General features: G+C 34.8%; 3 protein-coding genes across 4 annotated transcripts in view; 1 reads left to right on the top strand and 2 right to left on the bottom strand.

Moving 5' to 3' along the window:
- LOC134537776 (protein PALS2) overlaps positions 1-15,596 on the top strand; it is a 73,722-nt gene extending 58,126 nt beyond the window's left edge. The window contains exons 4-12 of one of the 2 annotated variants that reach the window (XM_063378565.1): positions 1,782-1,940; positions 3,086-3,322; positions 3,883-3,981; positions 5,038-5,196; positions 6,330-6,540; positions 7,556-7,758; positions 8,942-9,070; positions 12,492-12,566; positions 14,142-15,596. In XM_063378565.1, the coding sequence (XP_063234635.1) occupies positions 1,782-1,940; positions 3,086-3,322; positions 3,883-3,981; positions 5,038-5,196; positions 6,330-6,540; positions 7,556-7,758; positions 8,942-9,070; positions 12,492-12,566; positions 14,142-14,318 (1,449 nt within the window). In that variant the 3' untranslated portion in view covers positions 14,319-15,596. The remainder of the gene's footprint in view (positions 1-1,781; positions 1,941-3,085; positions 3,323-3,882; positions 3,982-5,037; positions 5,197-6,329; positions 6,541-7,555; positions 7,759-8,941; positions 9,071-12,491; positions 12,567-14,141) is intronic. The other variant, XM_063378566.1, reaches the window with a different exon arrangement.
- The window catches only part of LOC134537778 (ribonuclease P protein subunit p30), a 47,997-nt gene continuing 35,024 nt past the window's right edge, over positions 7,253-20,225 (bottom strand). Inside the window, exons 9-11 of the transcript XR_010076040.1 lie at positions 13,876-14,037; positions 13,413-13,616; positions 7,253-7,842 (exon numbers count right to left, since the gene is read on the bottom strand). The gene's annotated coding sequence lies outside the window, so the exon portion shown is untranslated. The remainder of the gene's footprint in view (positions 7,843-13,412; positions 13,617-13,875; positions 14,038-20,225) is intronic.
- Positions 16,720-18,204, bottom strand: LOC134537286 (jerky protein homolog-like). The gene is made up of 2 exons (XM_063377560.1): positions 17,758-18,204; positions 16,720-17,139 (listed from the first exon to the last, which is right to left on the bottom strand). The coding sequence occupies exons 1-2, from the start codon at positions 18,202-18,204 to the stop codon at positions 16,720-16,722; spliced, it is 867 nt and encodes a 288-aa protein (XP_063233630.1).

Below are 20,225 nucleotides of genomic sequence, written 5' to 3'. Positions count from 1 at the left end.
GATATGTTTCCTGCTTTCTAGTGGGTTACATTTTACATTTCACACTTTTTATTCTTGTTAAAACTGTAAAATGTTCAATGGTTCAGCGAAATCGCTAATCCGGCATGGCCATAGTCCTGAACGTGCCACATTAAAGGCCTTTCTTAGTATTATCCTTTTTACCACGCTTTTATTAGCTTCACCTGTAAGTAATAAAATCTTTCCATCAATTGTTACCCACTTTTCAACTTCCGAATGTGTTGAAATTTTGCATACATATAAAGAACCTCTGACAATACTTTATTTTGATACCTTAGGGTCAAACGACCACTAATTTCGAGCTTTGGGTAATAACCAGGCTTTTTGTGTATCCACGATGTTGGGGCATGGTGAGAATTCGCTACCCTGGGGGAGGGGCGGGGTTTATAAACCCAAAATTTTGAAAATTTTAAAACTTGATGCCAAAAGATCGGGTTATGGTATAAAATGTGCCCGGGTAAAAGGGTGGGGGTGAGAAGCGGTTTCTTTTTTTAGTTGTTTTTTTAAACTATAGGTAATTTATTTTATCACCAAGGTACCGATTTTAAGGAGGATTAGGCCTCTCGTTCTTGCAATTTCAAATATTCTGATACTGTTTGCAGAAAAGCTTCGGTGCTAAATGTTTTGGTTTGTTATGTCATAGGACTTAGCTTTGGCTCATTGTTAAAGTCAGTATTTGTGAATTGGTGTGATTATAACGGTAGCTGTAGTGATCATTTTTTTCCTTGTGGTGCTTCCAGACTAGAGCCTGTTAGTAACTATGTAGTTGCAACAAGGTAAAGAAGGTCTGGGAAATAAAATTTATGTCTTAATATGACAAAAATTGGGTTAAATGTTTTCGAAATTAGAGTTACAGCAAAAAGATAGAAAAATTCAAGATGGCGGAGCATAATCCTCAAGAACTAGCAGTGGCTTCCTTATTCCAAAACACTTGTTTTGCTGAGGTCTGTGAGGTAGTTGGAACACCAGCCAACCAACTTTGTGGTGCACCGTGTACTGGGTTTGAATCCTGAGTAAGGCATTGGTTGTTTTTGTGAAATTTTTATTTGTAAGTTTTGGGTTCAAGTTACATGTAAACTGTTTCTTCAACTTGTCCTCCAAATAATAAAGCCGGGTCTTAAAACAAAAAGGCATGTTACATGTTCTGTAAATAACTGTGGTTTTAGAAACATATAGACTTGGCTGTGCAGAAGTGTATATACTCGGTGTCATTTGTTTTTAGGATTGTGCTTAAGGGAGAAAAGTACTTCTCCCCCCCCCCCCCCCCCCCCTTCACTTATTTACTGAATTTGTTTTTCTTATTTATGGAAATACTATTATTCTAAGGTGTAAACATGTTAATCCCTAGTAAGAAGTTTATCAAAGTATTTAGAAGTTTAAACTTACTAACAGGAAATTAAATTATAATGGTAAAATCGTATATAGTTATAGTTCCAGTGATACATTTTTTAAACTTTATTATGAAGGAAATTTTCTATGTGGGATTTTCTTAAGAGGGTTACTGTACTGTAGGTGGTTGATATCAGATGTAAATTTTATGCAGGTGTGTTTAATACTTTAAAACAAAAGTGGAATACCTAAACTTTGACTGGTATTTAAAACCAGGACGTTGCCCCATCAATTAAGCTGTGATGAACTTGCCTTTTCTTTCCGATCCACGTTCTACATATGCTTGAAGGTAAAAAAAAAGGCGTTGCATAAGTATCGACTAACATGCACTTGCGTCTTTCTCAACTCATGGCTCTGTGAATATTTGGCCCCAGGCTCTCCTGGAATCCCACGACACGATAGCGGAGAAGAGCTACGAGTCGGAGCCCAGCAACACGGACGCTCAGTGCCAAGTGTTTGACGTGCCAGTCAATGGGATGGCAGCTGACGCTATAAGGATGGTGGGACTTCGGAAGAGTCCCAATGAACCTCTGGTAAGACTCTGCACTGGTTTTCTGCCTTTTAAACTTAATTTATTACTACATAATCTACATGACTTTTTTTATTTATTTATTTTGTAACACAAAGATTTCTGCTCTTTTGAATGTTAGTAAATATTTTAAAGCAAAAAGTTCTCATAAAAATCATTATACATTGCTTGATAATATTTCTACACATAAAAAATGCCAAGCATTTTAAAACATTGAGTATAGATGCCAGATATTACTAACCTAAATAAAATATGGTACATAGAAAGAATAAAATAAAATTTTTTTGTAGGCCTATATTAATAGTGGGCATATTCTAACAGCATTCTGTATGAAATTTTCAAACCTATCTCTAATTTTTTCATGATGGGCCTAGATTTTGCAAAATATTTAAGTATCTTCGAGTTTGCCTATTCAATATTTGTTTCTGTGGATTGTATTTTACGAGAGGTTACCAGTTTTTTTATAAGTAAGACTGCTAATATTTCATTTGGTTAAATTAAATTAATTTTGTGGGGATTATCTGGTGGGAAGTATTTTTGTGCTCAAATACTGTGTAGAACCTTGGATGATATAATGTCAATGTTTGCAACTAAAATGAATAATGCATTGCCTTCACACATGGGCATTGAATTGTTGAATCCTTTTGGAATGTAATGAACACAGGTAAACTATAAAGTAAAGTAATATATTTTTTTTTAATTTTCAATAATTGTACAAAATACTGCATATGTATTACCTACAATACATGCTTTAAAAATACAAGTTTAGGTAAAAAAAAAAAAGTTTACATTATTAAAATACAATACAAAGTAAATTTCTTAAAGTATTGTACATTATGTACTTAGTGGTATTGTATTGAGTCTTGGTTGCATTTAAAATGTTCATAAAGTAAATGTTTGTACATTATACAAATTTTTTTAAAAAAATAATTGCAAGGTTGTGAAAAATTTGTTAATCTGGCCACAGTTATATTTTACTATTTTCTATTAGATTTTTTTTATTAGTATTAAATCAAAGAATTACAAAAAAGAACATGGAGCCATTAAAATTAAATAACAATGTGAAAGGTTTATTGATTGCCTTTAACTGTTGCTGCCAAAAGTGAGCAGACAAACCTGAATAGCTAATTACCGGTATCTTGTTTTCAGGGTTTGACGGTGCAGGTGGACGAGTCTGGGAACTTGATGATCGCTCGAATTCTGAAAGGAGGCATGATCGACAGACAAGGTTTGCTCCACGTGGGCGACGTGATCCTCGAAGTTAACAACGTGTCTGTGTCGACTCCGGAGGACCTTCAGGTCGAGATCGCGAAAGCCAAAGAGTCGGTCACATTGAAGATTGGACCGAGTTTCGAGGAGAATCGTTCACAGCTGGAGACTGGACTGGTAAGTCGTTTGGTTTGGTTTAGTAGCTTTGAAATGAGATGTTAGTTTAGGCGTGAAGGCAATTTTAAAAATGAAAACTTTTAAATTAATTTAAGAATTTAAGAATTAATTTAAGAAGTTAAACTCTGCAAGATTAATACAGCTTATTTTATAGTTTTTAAAGTAAAGTATCTAAACATATGCATGGTACTTTTCAACATTTATTTGGCAGAATAATTCATGTACTGGAGAAAAGTATCTAAACATATGCATGGTACTTTTCAACATTTATTTGGCAGAATAATTCATGTACTGGAGAATATCATTACAAAGTAGCACACTCTAAGTTTATAATTTGAAATCTATAAAATATGTTTTAAGTTCAGTAACAGTTCAGTAAGAAAGTACTTAATATTTATTGAGTAGCAGAACTGAGAGTTCTTTGAGATACATTGTAATGAGAGTTCACTGTGGGAACAAACTGCATTTTATTTATTGACTGTCAAGAAATGTGTATTTTTAGAGTTTTCATTGTTGACTCATGATGGTGATGTCTATCTGCTGGTCAATAATTGTTTCAGTGCTACATGAGAGCCCTATTTGATTACGATCCGGCAGAAGACTCATTATTGCCATGCAAGGATATTGGGCTGCCTTTCAAAAAAGGAGATGTTTTGCAAGTAAGTGCAACTTGACTTATTAATCTGACTTATAATTAGGCATGTGCGAGAAAGACTTTTTTGAATTCGAGACGAGATCGAGAAAGCAATTTAAAAATTCTCGAGAATCGAGTCGAGATCGAGAAATCTGTACTTTAGTTAACAGGATAATATGATCCAAAAAAGTAAAACTCAATAATCTGACAAACATACATAATTATTCAATAATTTTATCAAGTATCCACAATTGCAATTGCAATTACAACTTTACCTTTACACTCAACAGTTTATTTGCCTACTGTCGTATGTAAACATACGTTATTGACTCCATAGTCTATAAAGTTTCCTTGAGCCATGGACGGTACTTGATCATGAAAGTCTGAACATTCACCACTATCGATATGTCACTATCGATACGGACCGCAATTTAAACATCATGTTGCTTGTTATATACTGCTGGCCGTATGTATAACCTAAGGCCATAAAACAAAATGCAATCGCGGAAGAATTCTGCAGTCATGTTTATATTTTTATTTTTTACCGTACCGTTTTACATTGATACTTGATATTGATACCGAAAATGATTTATTTTTAACTTTAATGTTGGTTTTATTAACGGAAAATAATCATTTTCTTCTGTAATTTAATGTGATAACCACAGCACAATTCATTGTTTACGTTTACCGTTTCATGTAGTGACTTGTGAACGGAAGTTGTTTGTTTTTAACTTTTTAATAATTTATCGTGTATACTATCGTAACAAGTATATTTTATTTTATTCGATCTACGTTACGTTGAAGATATGTTAATTATTTCAACACGCAACGCAAAATGCTGCCTCAATATATTATATTACCTAACCTATTTCTTGTTTACAAAATTCTCGAAAATTCCGAGCCAAAAAAATTATCTTGAGACGAGATCGAGAAAATTTCTGTCTCGACTCGTTCTCGATGATGCCGAGACTCGCACATCACTACTTATAATTCCCTGCATGTACATCTAAACTACGTGACTTGATTTGAATTTCTTTAATGTGTTCTCAACCTGATTTGGGTCTGCAATGTCTATTTTCAGATAATGAACCAGAAAGATCCAAATTGGTGGCAGGCCTCGAAAGTTGGATTGAACGGCCCTGCAGGGCTGATCCCGTCGCTGGAACTGGAAGAGCGGCGGAAGGCTTTCGTCAAACCTGAAGCTGATTACGTGCACAAGATTAGCATCTGTGGAACTAGGGTAGGAACATGATGCATACAGTATTTATTTGATAAAAACTCCCTATTTTAAGTATGAGGGGCCTTACTTTGAATATATTCAGGTTTAAAATTTGCAGAGTTAAGAATTTTCAACCACGAACACATTGTCAAAGTATTAAGTATCAAAATATTTTATTGTGGTAGCAATTTTGCTAAATGGGGTTCAGGTGTCCTGTTACAGTTGTTTGATTTTTACTATTTACAGTCGGTGGGTTTATCATTGTGTAATATTTTGTGTAAAATGTATATGCATAATATATCTGTAAATTAACATATACACATTGATAGAATTTATAAGATAAAAATAACAACTTTACCTTTTATTTAAAGGACCAATGCAATGCACACTGAGCAATTATGTTCTGACTGCTGGTTTTACGAACACTCTTGTGGGGACAAAAAAAATACTTAGTATAGTACTTTCCATTATGAGCTCTTTAAAATTTTTTCTGCAATGATAATGGCTTGTAATTTTTGGTTTTAAGTGAGTGATAACTAAACCAACACACTTATGAAAAATCACTAAGGGCCGTATTCCAAGACACAAAAATAAGGGTTTAGGTGTTGAATATGCAATAACTGTACCCGAACCATATTCCAAGTGCACGATAGGACACGGCCAGTCCCTTATTTTTAGGGCACTGATTTTTGGTGTCCTATCTGTTGCCGATCTGATCCATAACTATATATATATATTTTTTTTTCCTTTTTAATGAACTTCAACGGAACTTTTACGATTACAATTTCCCCCCCTAATATCTTAAAAAACAGCAAACATAAATATGGCCAAAAATTCATCGTTTATTCTTGTACAACCAAAATTAAATATTTTATTTCACATTATAATTCCATAGTTTTAAAAAATAAGCTAAAATTACGATGGATTCCACGAAGTACAACTGTTTATAGCCTCGCACAAGTCCTCTTTTATTAAAACAGCTGCCGATCTGATACCTTACATGGGTTCAGTTAGGACACGTTTTGGAATATGACCCGAGAGTTAGGGTACGGCAATTGCCCAACAAGGCAGTGCATATTCGCTACCTTACTCAAACGTCTTGGAATATCGTCCGTAAAAGCTGAAATAGTGTATTTGTGTAAATGTTCGCGCAGATATCCAAGAAGAAGCGGAAGACCATCTACCGAACCAGAGAGAACCTGGAGTTCGACAAGGCCGAGCTGCTGCTGTATGAGGAGGTGACCCGCATGCCCCCCTTCAAGAGGCGGACACTGGTGCTGATTGGGTCGCAAGGCGTCGGCCGCCGGACGCTCAAGAACCGCATCATCAACAGCGACACGGAGAGGTTTGGGGGTGTCATACCGTGTGAGTTGACTGCCCGTGGAGGCGCATGGCGAAACGTTCTTGCATTTGAAACAGTGGTACCCAGGGCTGTTGTAAAGGGAGGGTGGCAGGCGAAATCCCCAAGGCCCAAGTACTGAAGAGGACCCCCCGTTGAGTTCTGAAATAATATTTTATGCTCATGTTTACCCCGATAGTAGAACAGAAATTACAATTCTATTGCTAATAAAACCTTACAAGTTGTGCATTTTTTCCCCCAGATCAAATTGACAGTTATTACCACGGTAACTTTTAAGTCTTAACAGAATTTTTATTTTTTTTTATTGTGGAGTTTGAAAAACTGTACTTTATGGAATGGTGAGAGAGTCCCAACAAAATTATTTGCAGTTACGACAGCCCTGCGGTACAAATTTCACCTCTGCTCCACTTATTCCCTGACTGCATCCTTCGGCTTGGCCATCCTGATAATGGTTTAATTGGGTTTCCTGAAATCACTTCGAAGATGCAAGGTGAAGCCATAGTTATGGTTGTACATCATTGTAAAAATTTTTTAGTTCCCACTGTTTGATTACTGCTGCAGTCTCTTCAGAAAATGGCTATCGGTCAAACACTGTTGGGTTGTGGTTTTTAGTCAAAATACTTATTTGCTCACTATTTGGTTCAGTGTTCTGAAGATAGTACCATTTATTTCACGTTTAGGAGGGGACAAAGCTGAGGGATAAAAAAAAAAGAAATCTTATTTTGGTAAACATAAGTATTTTAAAAAGCAGCGTGAAAGAGTACATGAAGATGAAATTTACAATATTTTTTTATGTAATGTGTTAAATAACACAGCTGTACGTTCACATAGCCCCAGTTCCTGTTAACATTATTTCACATAGAATATTACTGGTAGTTTTGTATGACAATGTATGTTCAGAGTTTTTTGTTTCTTGAAGTAGGTAAGTGAAAATTGAGTGTGAATGTTTATTTTGTTGTAGTAATGATAGTATTTCACTATCCATTCAATAAAGTGAAATGCTCTCTGTTTGTGGTTCAGTTACGTCACGTCCCCCGAGAGTGCTGGAAGAGAACGGTCGTGGTTACTGGTTCACTGATGTCGAGACGATGAAGGAAGAAATACGACAGAGCAAGTTCTTGGAAAGTGGAGAGCACAATGGCCACCTGTACGGCACCAAGTTGGATTCCATCCGAGAAGTCATCAGGCAAGGGAAGATGTGCGTCTTGGACTGCAGTCCGGCCGTAAGTGTTCATTCAGCTCTGGACACGGTGGAGTCCCGCTAACCCGGACTAGATGGGCCGGACCCTGTCTGGATGACCGAAAGTCTGGAATAAACGGAATTTGCCTTAAAAGTGCACGTAATACAATATTTATGTGTGTGAAAATATAAACATCATCAATGTTATTTATTTCATAAATACCAGGAGCTTACTCAGAATTACATTTCCCTGCTGTTTGTTTTTATTTTATATTACCTTTTTTTTTTGGTGGGAATGATGGATTTTTTTTTTTAAGATTTCTTAGGATTTTCCCTATTTTTCCTGCATATGCCCCTGATAAATACAACTTTTAGTTTTAATACTACTGTATATGAAGACTTAAGTTTTTAACCTATGGAATGAAGCAGGATTAACAAAACATCTTTGTGATTGAAATACTAAATTTTATGATAGTACAGGGTCCAGGTTAGCGGGGGACTCTAGTGTAGCTTGTTTGCGGTAAAGAATGGTTCTTATTTCTACTTAATGTTTCTATGTAATGGTACATTCCAAGTTTGCCCAGCTAGAGAATGGTTCTGATTTCTACTTAATGTTACTATGTACTGGTACATTCCAAGTTTGCCCAGCTAGGTAACCCAGAATAACAATTTCCTGGTTCACTTGAAAAGTCTATAATTTTAATATGTATAGAGAACTTTGATTAAATTTGTACATATATTTTTAACAATGTTGTCACATTTCGGTTGTAATAACCAGCTTGTTAAAGTATTTTGAGACTTTTATGTTGGTCACTCTGTTTAATTGGTCACGCTCAAATAAACAATTTTTTTGTAATGAAATTTTTTTACAAAAATTATGTTGGAGTAAAATTTGATTAACAATATTTGTTATCAAATATGTAATTGAAATAAGCTTTTAAACTTTCCTACAACCATAGTTTTAAAATTATTGTTTGATAACAAGAAAGATACATCCAAAAATCACAGAATTTTTATGTTGAACTACAAATATGAATTTCGTACGCACATAAAGGTTGCCTGCGAAAACTTTTTTTTTTTTTTTTTTTTTTTTTATTTAAATCATTGAGTAACGAGGTAAGTACTATATCTGTTATTTTTGTGGTAGTTTTCTGGTTCTGGTTCTGCTAGCATATATTAAAAAATTATATTTAATTTGTGCTTAGTAATAAAATTTCCCCTTTCAGGCCCTGAAGATTTTGCACAACTCGTCAGAGTTCATGCCTTATGTAATATTCATAGCCGCTCCAGGCATGGAACAGTTGAAGCATCTCTACGGTATTGGTCGCGGCCTCGGGTCCAGTAGGAACCTAACTGTAAGTATGGCCAAACATTCTTCCTAGTACGTACTTCCTAGTACTTTTAAGAAGAGAATTCCTTTTCAATTATTGCCAGAAATACAGTAGAATACCGGTACAACGTACCTCATTATAACGTATATTTCAATTTAACGTATTTTTTTTAAGTCCCCGCCAAAAATCGTATCTTCACCATGCAAAACTGTTTCAGTTTAAAGTATCATATTTTCACTATAACGTATAAATTCTACTAGTAGCGTGGCATTACTACACCAAAATTTACTTAAACTGGTAAATAAATTTCCAGCTAAATGATTAATGTTGTAGAACAAACATTAACAAATACCACCGCGACGTATTTTATAACCTCTAAACCCTCAAAACAAAGTTAACAAACAGTTGCGCGCACTACCATAGATTAAACCATACGTAGTATGCGACGTGAGCAACACAACACCATTCGATACATCGAAACACGGAAGTTTGAGAGAAGTATTAATTATTTAGACAAAAGTGTTACGCTACGCTAATATACTGTTTGACGTCTGTGCCGGGATTGTTTATTGTTATTGTTGAGTTTATTTTCAGGTTACGTTATTTAGACACTGCATTGTATTTGTGCTACAAAATGAGTGACTCTGGAGATAAAAAGAAACGAAAGCAATAAACGCTTAAGGAAAAAGTGGAAATATTAAGGGAACTAGACAAGGGGAAAAAGCAAGTCGCAGTTGCGAAGACATATGGCATTGCGGCGACGACTGTTAGTACTATTGTAAAAGACCGGGCAAATATTGAAAAGATGTATGAAGAATCTTTGTTTGGTTGTGACCGCAAAAGGCTTCGTTCCGGCGATCATCAAGGTTTGGAAGATGCCTTGAACAAATGGTTGAGGGAAGTACGATCAAATAATGTTCCTGTAACTGGCCCAATGTTGCAAGCTAAAGCAAAACAGTTTGCATTGCTTATGGAGATTCAAGACTTCCAAACCAGTTCGGGGTGGTTGCACCGGTTCCGGGAACGACGTGGTATATCATGGAAGGTTGTTTGTGGGGAGGACAAAGATGCAGACTCAGAGGCAGCAAACCAGTGGAAGGAAGTAAAGTCGGAGAGTATTTTTAAATCATACTCAGTAGACAATATTTTCAATGCTGATGAAACTGCATTTTTTACAAGCTTTTGCCGAACAGGACAATGGCATATAGGGGTGAAAAATGCACTGGAGGGAAAAAAGCAAATGAAACGTTGTCTGTGTTGTTTTTTTGCAACGCCACAGGAACAAAAAAATTGAGGCCATTAATCATTGGTAAACACAAGTCTCCCAGGTGTTTCAAGGGAGTTTCTTGGCTTCCTGCTGATTATGCAAGCAACACCCGTGCATGGATGACAAGAGAACTGTTCTCAAACTGGCTCATGAAAACCGATAAGGACATGAAGAAAGAGGGAAGAAAAATTCTTTTGTTGGTAGACAACTGCGCAGCACACACTGTTGATCTTAGACTGTAAAAAATCAAACTGATGTTTCTGCCACCTAACTGCACATCTCAGTTACTTACAGCCCCTTGACCAAGGCATTATTCAGAATGCTAAAGTGCATTTTCGAAAACATCTTGTTGAGAGGTTGCTCATCAACATTAGGTTGAAAGTGCCCACCAACATCAATGTTCTTCAGGCAATTGAGATGATTACTGGTGGATGGTGGAATGTTCAGCCAGAAACTATTGCCAACTGCTGGAGAAAGTCTGGCATTGTTAACTGTAACACTGACGAGCTCACTGCAACTTCATCAGACCAGGATGCAAGCCATACTGCAGCACAAACATGCGAAAGCAATGACATTGACCCTGAAGTATGGCAAGAAGTGTCAACCTCCATGCAGTGTGATGCTGTTTAATTCACAGACTATGTGTCTGTGGATAATGAAACAGAAACAACACCAGTGTTGACTGACAGTGACATCGTTAGTGAAGTCATTCAATCACAGTCATCAAAAGTCGAATCAGATGATGATTCTGACACTGAGGAGCCGCCTGTGACAGCTACAGAAGCTATTCAGAGCTTAGAGAAACTGAACAAATTTATCTCTAAACACGAAAAGATTCCAGAAGGGATCAGGAAATCTTTCTATGAGATAGAACATTTTGTTCAACAGAGCATCATTCAAGCTCAAAAACAAACTGAAATAACAGATTTTTTTTTAAAAATAACTAAACTTAAGTTATACATACACACCAATGTTTAACTGAAGTCAGATGTTGGCCAAAAAATAATGTATCTTATAATGTCGCTATTTTTTTAATATTTTTTTTTTCTCTTTGTAAAGATGATATGTATGTATGTTTCAGTACTAAGTACTTTCAGTACTAAGTACAAAAACGTGAGGTCCCTGTAAGTACTTAGTACTGAGATTCTACTGTATTAGAGTAGGATACAGATTTTAATAACTCGTGATTGTAGTGCATGTTTCCCTGAAAATCAATCCAGTTTGTATGCAACTTTTTAATTTTTTATTTATTTAAATTTGTGATGTTGAATGACATGGTTTTGTTTTATTCTCTTGTATGATTTTTTTAAGCATTCAGTACTGTATAATATATGGAAAATTAATATTGAATAAACCTAGTTAAATCATCTTTTTTTTTGTAAGTGCCTTGTGTACTCGGTGTTAATAGATAGAGTAAACTGCAGTATTGATAATTATCTTCCAATAAAGTAGTTTGCCATATTGGAGTGTACTCTTTGATAGTTTCAGGGATCAAAAATAGGATTGATATATAAATTAATAGTAGTTAGGATAGCTGAACTGTGGTAAACTATGGACGTAATGTTTTGAAAATCGGACTTGTCCATAACAAGTGTTCCTGGAACAGTACGGTAAGATTATTCCTGTACAGAAAATAGAAAGCCATAGTGAACCATTACCTAATTTTGTAAAATAATTTATTTAGTGGTACAATACCAATTCTGTTAACTTTTATGCTGCTAATGCTTTTTTTTTTAATATAGGTATTGTTTGCATGCTAATTGTGTGCCAAATTCTGATATGTGTTATTGCAGTTTATTTATTTATTTATATGAGTGTACTAGTTTCTGATGTCCTGTAAAGTTTTTTTTTACATTAAAGTATTATTTGATTGTGTATATTTTAATGTAAGCTATGGAAAGTCCGTCTGATACCATACATTCCTCTTCACAAAGCATGTTGTGTTGGTATTTTACATTTTATTAAATTTTTTACAGCCAATAAATTTTTTAGTAATTGATTTTAACAGACATTGACCATAGGTGAATAGTAGGAGCATTGTTTCAATAATAATTAATGTTTGCCAGTTGTAGCAATTTAATAATTAAAAAAAAAAGTGTAGATTGTGTAAAGTTTGTGTATCTAGTAACGTATACCCGTAGTTGTTGTGTTAATGTATCGTGTTTGTGTTGCATGCAGTTTGATCGTGCAAGCTCTATCAGGTACAGTTCACGCAGAGCCCGGACCCTGGAGTCGCTGGCCTCGTTGTATGAAGTGAGTAGTGATTATTAGTTGGCAGTTTGCATGGAGCTCGCAGTTTTTCTGGCACCTGACGTAATGTACCGAAGGTCATGATTTTTCCAGATTGTTTCTGTCTCTTATTATAATAATGCATACATGTTTGAATTACAAGTAATTTGTGTACTTAATTGTCAAAAAAAAAATATTTTTTTTTAATTTACATTTTCTTATATATAAATGCTTGTAGTTAAATTTTTAGCTCACCGAGTTAGTGAAAAGTTCAATCAGTTAAGATTTTTTATCGATGATAATCATAAATTCAAACAACAGTTCTCTAATCCGAAAGAATTTATGATGAAAATAAGCGACAAAAAATGTTGAATTGTTTTTATATTCAAAATAATTATTTTTGTCGTCTTTACCGAATCGTATGTATAGTTATGCTCATCATTGACTTAATGATTGCATAATGCCAAAGAGATATGTATACCTTGGAGACTTGCGTATCATGAAGAACAAGTATTAGCCTACTTCATAGAGATGTGTACAAAATAGAAAATGGAAGTATAACAGTAGAGTAACATTTGAAATACAGCTACATAAGTGACATGCCTTAGTTATTTTTAAATTCAAGAGCCTTTATAACCTGGAAATAACCAGGAATTTAGAATTCCATATAGAGTGGCCACCCTGATGCACTACTGTCCTTGCCACCGTGTCTAACCGGTTCTTACGGACAGAGGTGGAAAGTCGGGAAGACACTGGACTTTGTTTCGAGCTTAAAGCTGATTCATTTCTGTGGACCAAACTAAAATGATGACTGCTTAGCACAAAGTTCCATCATATCTCTGGGACACTCCCCCATAAAACTCAAATTACCCGTGATCCTAGACTGAATAGGCTATTTGCAGTACTCCCAAGGTGGGGTTCTCTGTTTTGTCGACCATAAGTTGGCTGAATGGGTGGCAACAATGCTGTGATGGGTCGCCTCATTCTCTCGTAGTAGCTCTTCACCTAACATCTCTGGTTGTGATGAAGTGGCATATCCATTTCCCATTGTCAGGTGGCCATGCCGATCCAGTCCTGCAATAGATTGATTGGTGTGTGATACATTTGCACAGGGAACAATTGCATGAGTAATTTGCTTAGCACACAAGTTAGATTGTTTCACGTCACATGCTCGTAGGCAATAGCAAATTGTTTTCAGTGTTAATGACAGTGTTAAAAAATTTGACATTTAAAATGCAATAATTGGACAACTAACATTGCTGGGTTGTATCATACAAGTTAATAATTGGCTAGTACCAAATTAGTTTTCTAGTTTTTTTTTATATAATAATACCTGGGTTTGAATACTGATGCTGCCATCCTGATTTTAGTTTCCCATGGTTTCTTGAAATCATTGCAGGAAAATGCTGGGGTAGTTCATAGTTCGGTATAATTCAAAGCCATGCCAGTTCCTTTCCTAAAATTCCAATTTTTTTCCATCCTCTTAATATCCTTGCTGTCAAAAAAATTATAAAACACAACATTTAAAACACTAGAAGTTATTTAAAATACAATTTTATGTTTTTATACAAGAAACAAATTTGCTTTAAATTTTTTTAGGATGAAGATTTGCGCGAGACTCTAGAAGAAAGTGCGTGCCTACAACGAACGTTTGATAAGTATATCGACCTTGTGATTACAAACGAAGACTTTGATGTAACATTCCGAAAAGTTATTGAAGCCCTGGAGAATCTTAGTACAGAACACCAGTGGGTGCCAGTGAATTGGGTGTATTAACAAATCATTTTGCATTGTAGAATCTCAGTCCATTTTTTTTTATTATTATTGATTGGTTTCTTGTTTCATTGTAAACCCTGCTAAAGAAACTTGTGGTGTTTTGAGCTTGTACAAACAGTGTTTCTATCAATACGTTGAGACTATGCACTTGAGAATCTCATTTGAAAACTACTCATTTGTGTTGGAGTGATACAAGAATGTATACACACTAATCATTTGCCTTTGATATTCTATTTTTTATGCCTTTCGTAGCTGTGTATTGTAGTTTTCAAACTAAGTGACAGCAACAAGCTAAAGAAGAAAAATAAGTCTAAAATGTGACAAACATTGCTAACATACATTTTATACTTAAATAAATAGATCACAATTACCTATGGTGTAAGTAGTTTTTTATCACCAAGTGCTTGTTAAATGTAATTTGTTTTACTTATTTTTGTTTATTTTTGTACTACTACATATATATTCAGCTCACATTAAAGTTTCTATTTCAAGATGTTATGTGAGTTTTCACGATTCTTCTTGAGATGGTTAAATGGGAATAAATACGTAAAATTTTAAAGAAAAAATAATGGTTATGAAACAATAAATGAAAAGTAAAAAAAAATTGTTTTGGATTAGGCTATGCTAAAACTTTGTAGTTAAGAACAGTGTAATTTTGTAGTATATGGTTTGATTACAAAAGTGTGTCTCCAAGTGACATATTAAGTAAAATGTAATCTAATTTTGATCCTCATTATGATCCCAATCATAACTTTTGAGACTACCAAGTATCTAGGCGTATCAAAGATTTGGAGTAGCACCATCTGATGATACCCCACCTGCTAAAAAGTTGTGGAAGAGACAAATTTATAATATTATAACAGCTTACCTGTGGGGCAACTTGCTATTGGCATGGAAAGTTTAGCCAATGGTCATACCACATGGAATAATAATCCCTCCTACGACATAACTGTAGATTTCACTCATATCAGTTGAAACCTTTCGAGCAGAAAATAATTTTTTGCAATTCTGTTTTCTTTGTTTGATTTCATCAAGTGTATTGCTGTAATCTTATTTAATCAACACTTGACTTGCAGAATATAATATACTTGTTCCCTCAGGTAAATGGAACAATACTATAAACTTTTTAGTTAATGATTTTTATTGCTTATTTTACAACCAATTTTTTTGATGAGTAGGTTGGAGTGCTGTGATTGTGTATTGTAAACGATAATGTAAGTACACACAATAGGTAACTGGGAATATTTAAGGATGAGTTTTGTAAGTAAGTAAGTAAGTAAGTTAAAAAAAAAAAAAAAAAAAAACATATATTGTCATAGTATTAGTTAAAATACCAAATGTTATTAAGTTTTAAAAATGTGCAATCCACTGCCAGTGTGGTTATAATTTTATGTTGGCTGAAAAAAGTTTTGGTTGCTACCATCTTTCGTAAGACAATTATCTTGCATGAAGAACAGTGTGGTGTGTGAGTAATTCATTCTTCGCCTCTTAAATTATATATTTATGGACAAATTTACTACAAGAGTAATTAAGTAAAATTAAATTAAATTCATTAACTTTAAATCTCTTTGCAGTTATATTTTGTAACAGCTTTAAATTCTGGAATATTTGTCGTATTAAATTGTAAAGCAATGGCAGAAATGTACAAACACAATTTGGTTGTAACACCAAGATAATGCATTTCATAATGTGATTTCATAAATACATAATAATTAGGGACACTAAAATGTGGTAACAGGGATGTAAAGTTGAAGTCATTAAAGCAAAGCATCTGAAGACTCAGTCTGGGCTGACAGTCAGGTCATCAAATTTAACTAACAGTTATCACGAGAGACAAGATTTTAAGGTTTTATGTTAAGTCCAGTTTCATTTTTAAAATAAAGGATTTTGGTGTTAGTGTTTTTATTTTTCATAAAAGTTGTTTTGTAATACTCTACCAAAAAAGTGGTAAAATTTATATGCTGCGTTTTTAAGATGAAATAATTTGTGTTAAATTGTTCTGAAACAGATACATTCAGAACAATAAAAATAAATTAACAAGCATTTGTACTAGTTTGAAAGTACAGTGGACTCTCCCTATAACGATATCCAAGGGACCAGCGATTTTCATCGTTATAGAGAAAGATTGTTATACAGAGAGAAACCTATTTTTAAATCTTGGATGGAGTAGTGTGCTGAAATAAAACACCATATTAAACAGTATAAATACAATATACAGTACTATATTTACATTGTCCACAAACACACATATGTACATATGTAGTAGTAAATTACATATGTATGTATATGAAATGATACAATGATACAGTGTATACAATCATTAGTACATATGTAGTACTCTGTATTTAGAATGTCAAAATACGTACATACATAACACAACAAGACATACAGTTCATACAGTTTATTGGAAGAAGTCTTTTAGCGTCGTTTGCCTTTTTTTAGTTTTCCACAGCAATGACCTCACTTTATCTTCTAAACGACCGACATCTTCCGTAGCCACAGGATCATCTTGGTGAGTAAAGAATCTTCTCAGTACTTTAGCAGCCTCCAATGCCTCTTTTGGAGTTGGGACCGGTTCTGGTTCAGGCTCCTCCTCTGGATCAATGTTTTCCTGATCACTATCTTCATCAACACGAACAGAATTCAGGATGTCTTCGTCTGTAACACCCGCTGCTGTAGCCACTTGCCCATCGATGTTTTCAAAATCCAGAAGCTCCTCTTCTGAAAATGTTGTAGGAAGCTCCAGCTGCTGAACCCAAACGGCCAAAGGCAAGTCATCTTCATCATCTGCTGGCTCGGGATCTTTCAGCCATCCTGCATGCTTGAAGGAATGTCTTATGGTCTTATCCGTTACCTCTGCCCATGCCCTACTGACCATTTGTATGGCGTCTAGGATCGTAGGTTTGAAATTCCCATTAGACTCGACGAGTTCCATTAAAAGCCTGCGCCTATAATGACTTTTCAAACTTTTGATAACACTTTGGTCCATGGGCTGAAGGACACTTGTGGTGTTGGCAGGTAAGAAGCAGAGTTCTATGTTTTCGAGGTTTTCAATCATTGGATGTGCAGGGCAGTTGTCCACCAAAAGCAAGATTTTGTTCCCCTTCAATTCAGAATCCCATTTTCTCAACTCCTCTTCAAAAATTTGAGACGTCATCCAAGCACTTTTGTTTGACTTGTAGGTGACAGGCAGACGCTTGATGTTTTTTAAACAACGCGGGTTTCTAGATTTGCCAATCACCAAAAGTTTTCTCTTTACCGATCCTGTCATATTGGCCGCTACCAAAACTGTAATTCTTTCTTTTGACAACTTTCCTCCAATACACTTTTCTGATTTGAATTTTAAAGTTTTGTTTGGTGTCAACTTGTAAAATAGACCCGTCTCATCAGCATTAAAAATGTTTTCGGCTGAATAACGAGCCTTAAGATCAGGCCATACCTTTTCTAGCCAGCCATCTGTAGTGTTCCTATCGACGTCACGAGCCTCGCCGTTGATCTGTCCATAATTAATGTTGTGGCGCTGCTTCCACTTGCTCAGCCAACCTTCAGAAGCCTTAAAATCAGGAATGCCAAGCTCTGTTGCATAAAACTCAGCTTTCATTTTTATCAAAGGTCCAGAGAGCGGTATGTTATTTATGCGTTGCTGTTGAAACCACTGCAGAATAGCACGATCTAAGTCTTCATACTGAGGTTTTCGCATTTTCTTTTTATCCCCATGCACATCTGCGTCAAGCCACTTGCGCCTATCCTTCCAAATGGTAGCCACAGTCGATTGGGAAAGCCCCGTTCGCCGCACAACATCAGTTTGTTTTTCACCATTTTCAATTGCTTTAACTAATGACACTTTTTCATCCACGGTGAGCACTTTCCGCTTTCTTGGTAGCATAATGGTTAGAATAAAACTGATAAAACACTCATTAACTTACACGGTGCAGTAAGGTGTACAAAAACAGCTCCGATATGAACAGCCAGGCGTGACGTGGCTAACTGAGTAAACTGACTGAGCTGCTTGGCGCGCGCTCAACTTCCCCACCACTGAACTGCCACCCCCGTGCCGATTAGTGGACTCGACCACCCCCTCGCCCGCCACTGACCTCCCACCCCCGCGCCGACTAGTGGACTCGACCACCCCCTCGCCTAAACACTGGAAATAACCGGTTACGGGCATTGACCTTGAGTCCAACTGGCGATCGCTCGTCAAGTGGTACGACTGGAAATTTGGTTTTATCGTAATGTTTTACTGTATTTTGATTAGTGTTCTAAGTAAATACATCGTTATAGAGAGTGAACGATATCGTTATTTAGAGAGAAAAAATATGTTGTTCTTATGGTAGACCAAACGTTAATGTCAATATCAATCGTTATAGAGAAAGTATCGTTATAGGGAGAATCGCTATATGGAGAGTTCACTGTAATTCAATAAGAGATGCACAATAAAACAAATTAAATTAATTTTTCCGATTACTGCATTTTGGTACAAATTTTGTCCAGAAATGATGACAGTCTTTGAATTTAAAACATTACTTTTTTATGATTTGAATAAAGTTTTGGTTATATGCTACTTAATTCATGATTTAACTTGCATTTCAATGCTATATGGTTTATTAACTAGCATTTTTGTGTTACATAATTTTATGACTTGCTTTTCAGCGTTCTCGGTTTTATCGTAATTCACCATATAATCTTGTCCCTAGTTATCACGTTTATTAAATGTAGGTGAAACGAGTATACTAACTCACAATGTACATTCCATTTTCTAACATTACATCTATTTTCACAGTGATGTATTCGTTCATCATGCATGATATTAATATATACTGCTTTTGAGAATGTAGTATGTAGTTTCATTATTGATATTCTCATTTAAATTTTAATTCATTCTATATTTACATTATATAAACAAATGTTTATCATTTTATGTATTTTGGTGGAGGACTTAATATGTTGTATGCAGTTTGATTGTGTAGAAGTGTGTGTGTTTTTTGTCATTATATGTCTGCTAAGAAATTCTACTGTTGTGTGAAATATTTGTTTCATTACGTATCTGCAGTAGGGGAAGAATTACATTTTATTAATCATTAATGTTACACTCATTGTCGTCAAATTTACATACTAAATTTTATTCCGTATTGATTTTGAGAACATCGGGAAAAATATACTGACTTGTAATTAGTACAGTTCCCTGAGATGCAACGATCAGGTAATTTACATGGAACAATTTTTAAAATGTTTGCAGTTAGGTTACAAGTAATATGTTATAAAAATTTATGCATGTGTAAACTTCATATTTCTGACAGCTATAACATGAAAAAAAAAAATTAAACTACATCACACCCAGTATATAACTAGTGATCAAATCAAAGCAAAATAATTATAGCATCCAGTGAAACATAATTTTCTGGAAAATGTACAAGTGCAAAGTATAAAATGTATACATTAAAAATTTTTTTAAAGTATCTTCACCTTTGACTAGCAAATGCATAATAAATTGATCTACAAGCATGAGGCATTATTGAGGAAGTACCTATTTTGTTTGATTGATCTGTGCTATAAAGGAAAGTAGAATTTGACATTAAAAAACATTACTGTAGAACATATGTATATGGCATTAAATTAATGCACGTTATTTTGTTAAGTTGACTGCATCAAAAGTGTAGTTTGTTTAATAGTAGGAACTGGAAACAGTTTTGGCTTTGTAGTGAATGTGATAAAATAGGTAGCTGCTTTTTGATACATGTATAAATAGATGCTACATATATTTTTGCTTGCAAAATGTAATTTACATTGAAAAAGGATACAAGATTTATTTTAACAAGTGTACTTAAAAGTATACCAAGTAACCATGAGTATTGCACTAACCGTCCATATTTCAGGGAAAATTGTATCTGAAGTATTAAATGTGTATTA

Source organism: Bacillus rossius, chromosome 12 (assembly GCF_032445375.1).
Source record: "Bacillus rossius redtenbacheri isolate Brsri chromosome 12, Brsri_v3, whole genome shotgun sequence".
NCBI classification, from domain to species: Eukaryota; Metazoa; Arthropoda; class Insecta; order Phasmatodea; family Bacillidae; genus Bacillus; species Bacillus rossius.
This window is presented reverse-complemented; position numbering and strand designations above follow the sequence as displayed.

Coding starts and splice junctions, on each gene's coding strand:
- LOC134537286 (XM_063377560.1), bottom strand. CDS start 18,204: ATGCTACCAAGAAAGCGGAAAGTGCTCACCGTGGATGAAAAAGTGTCA. Junction 17,140..17,757: donor CAGATGGCTGGCTAGAAAAG/GTATGGCCTGAT, acceptor CATTCCTTCAAG/CATGCAGGATGGCTGAAAGA.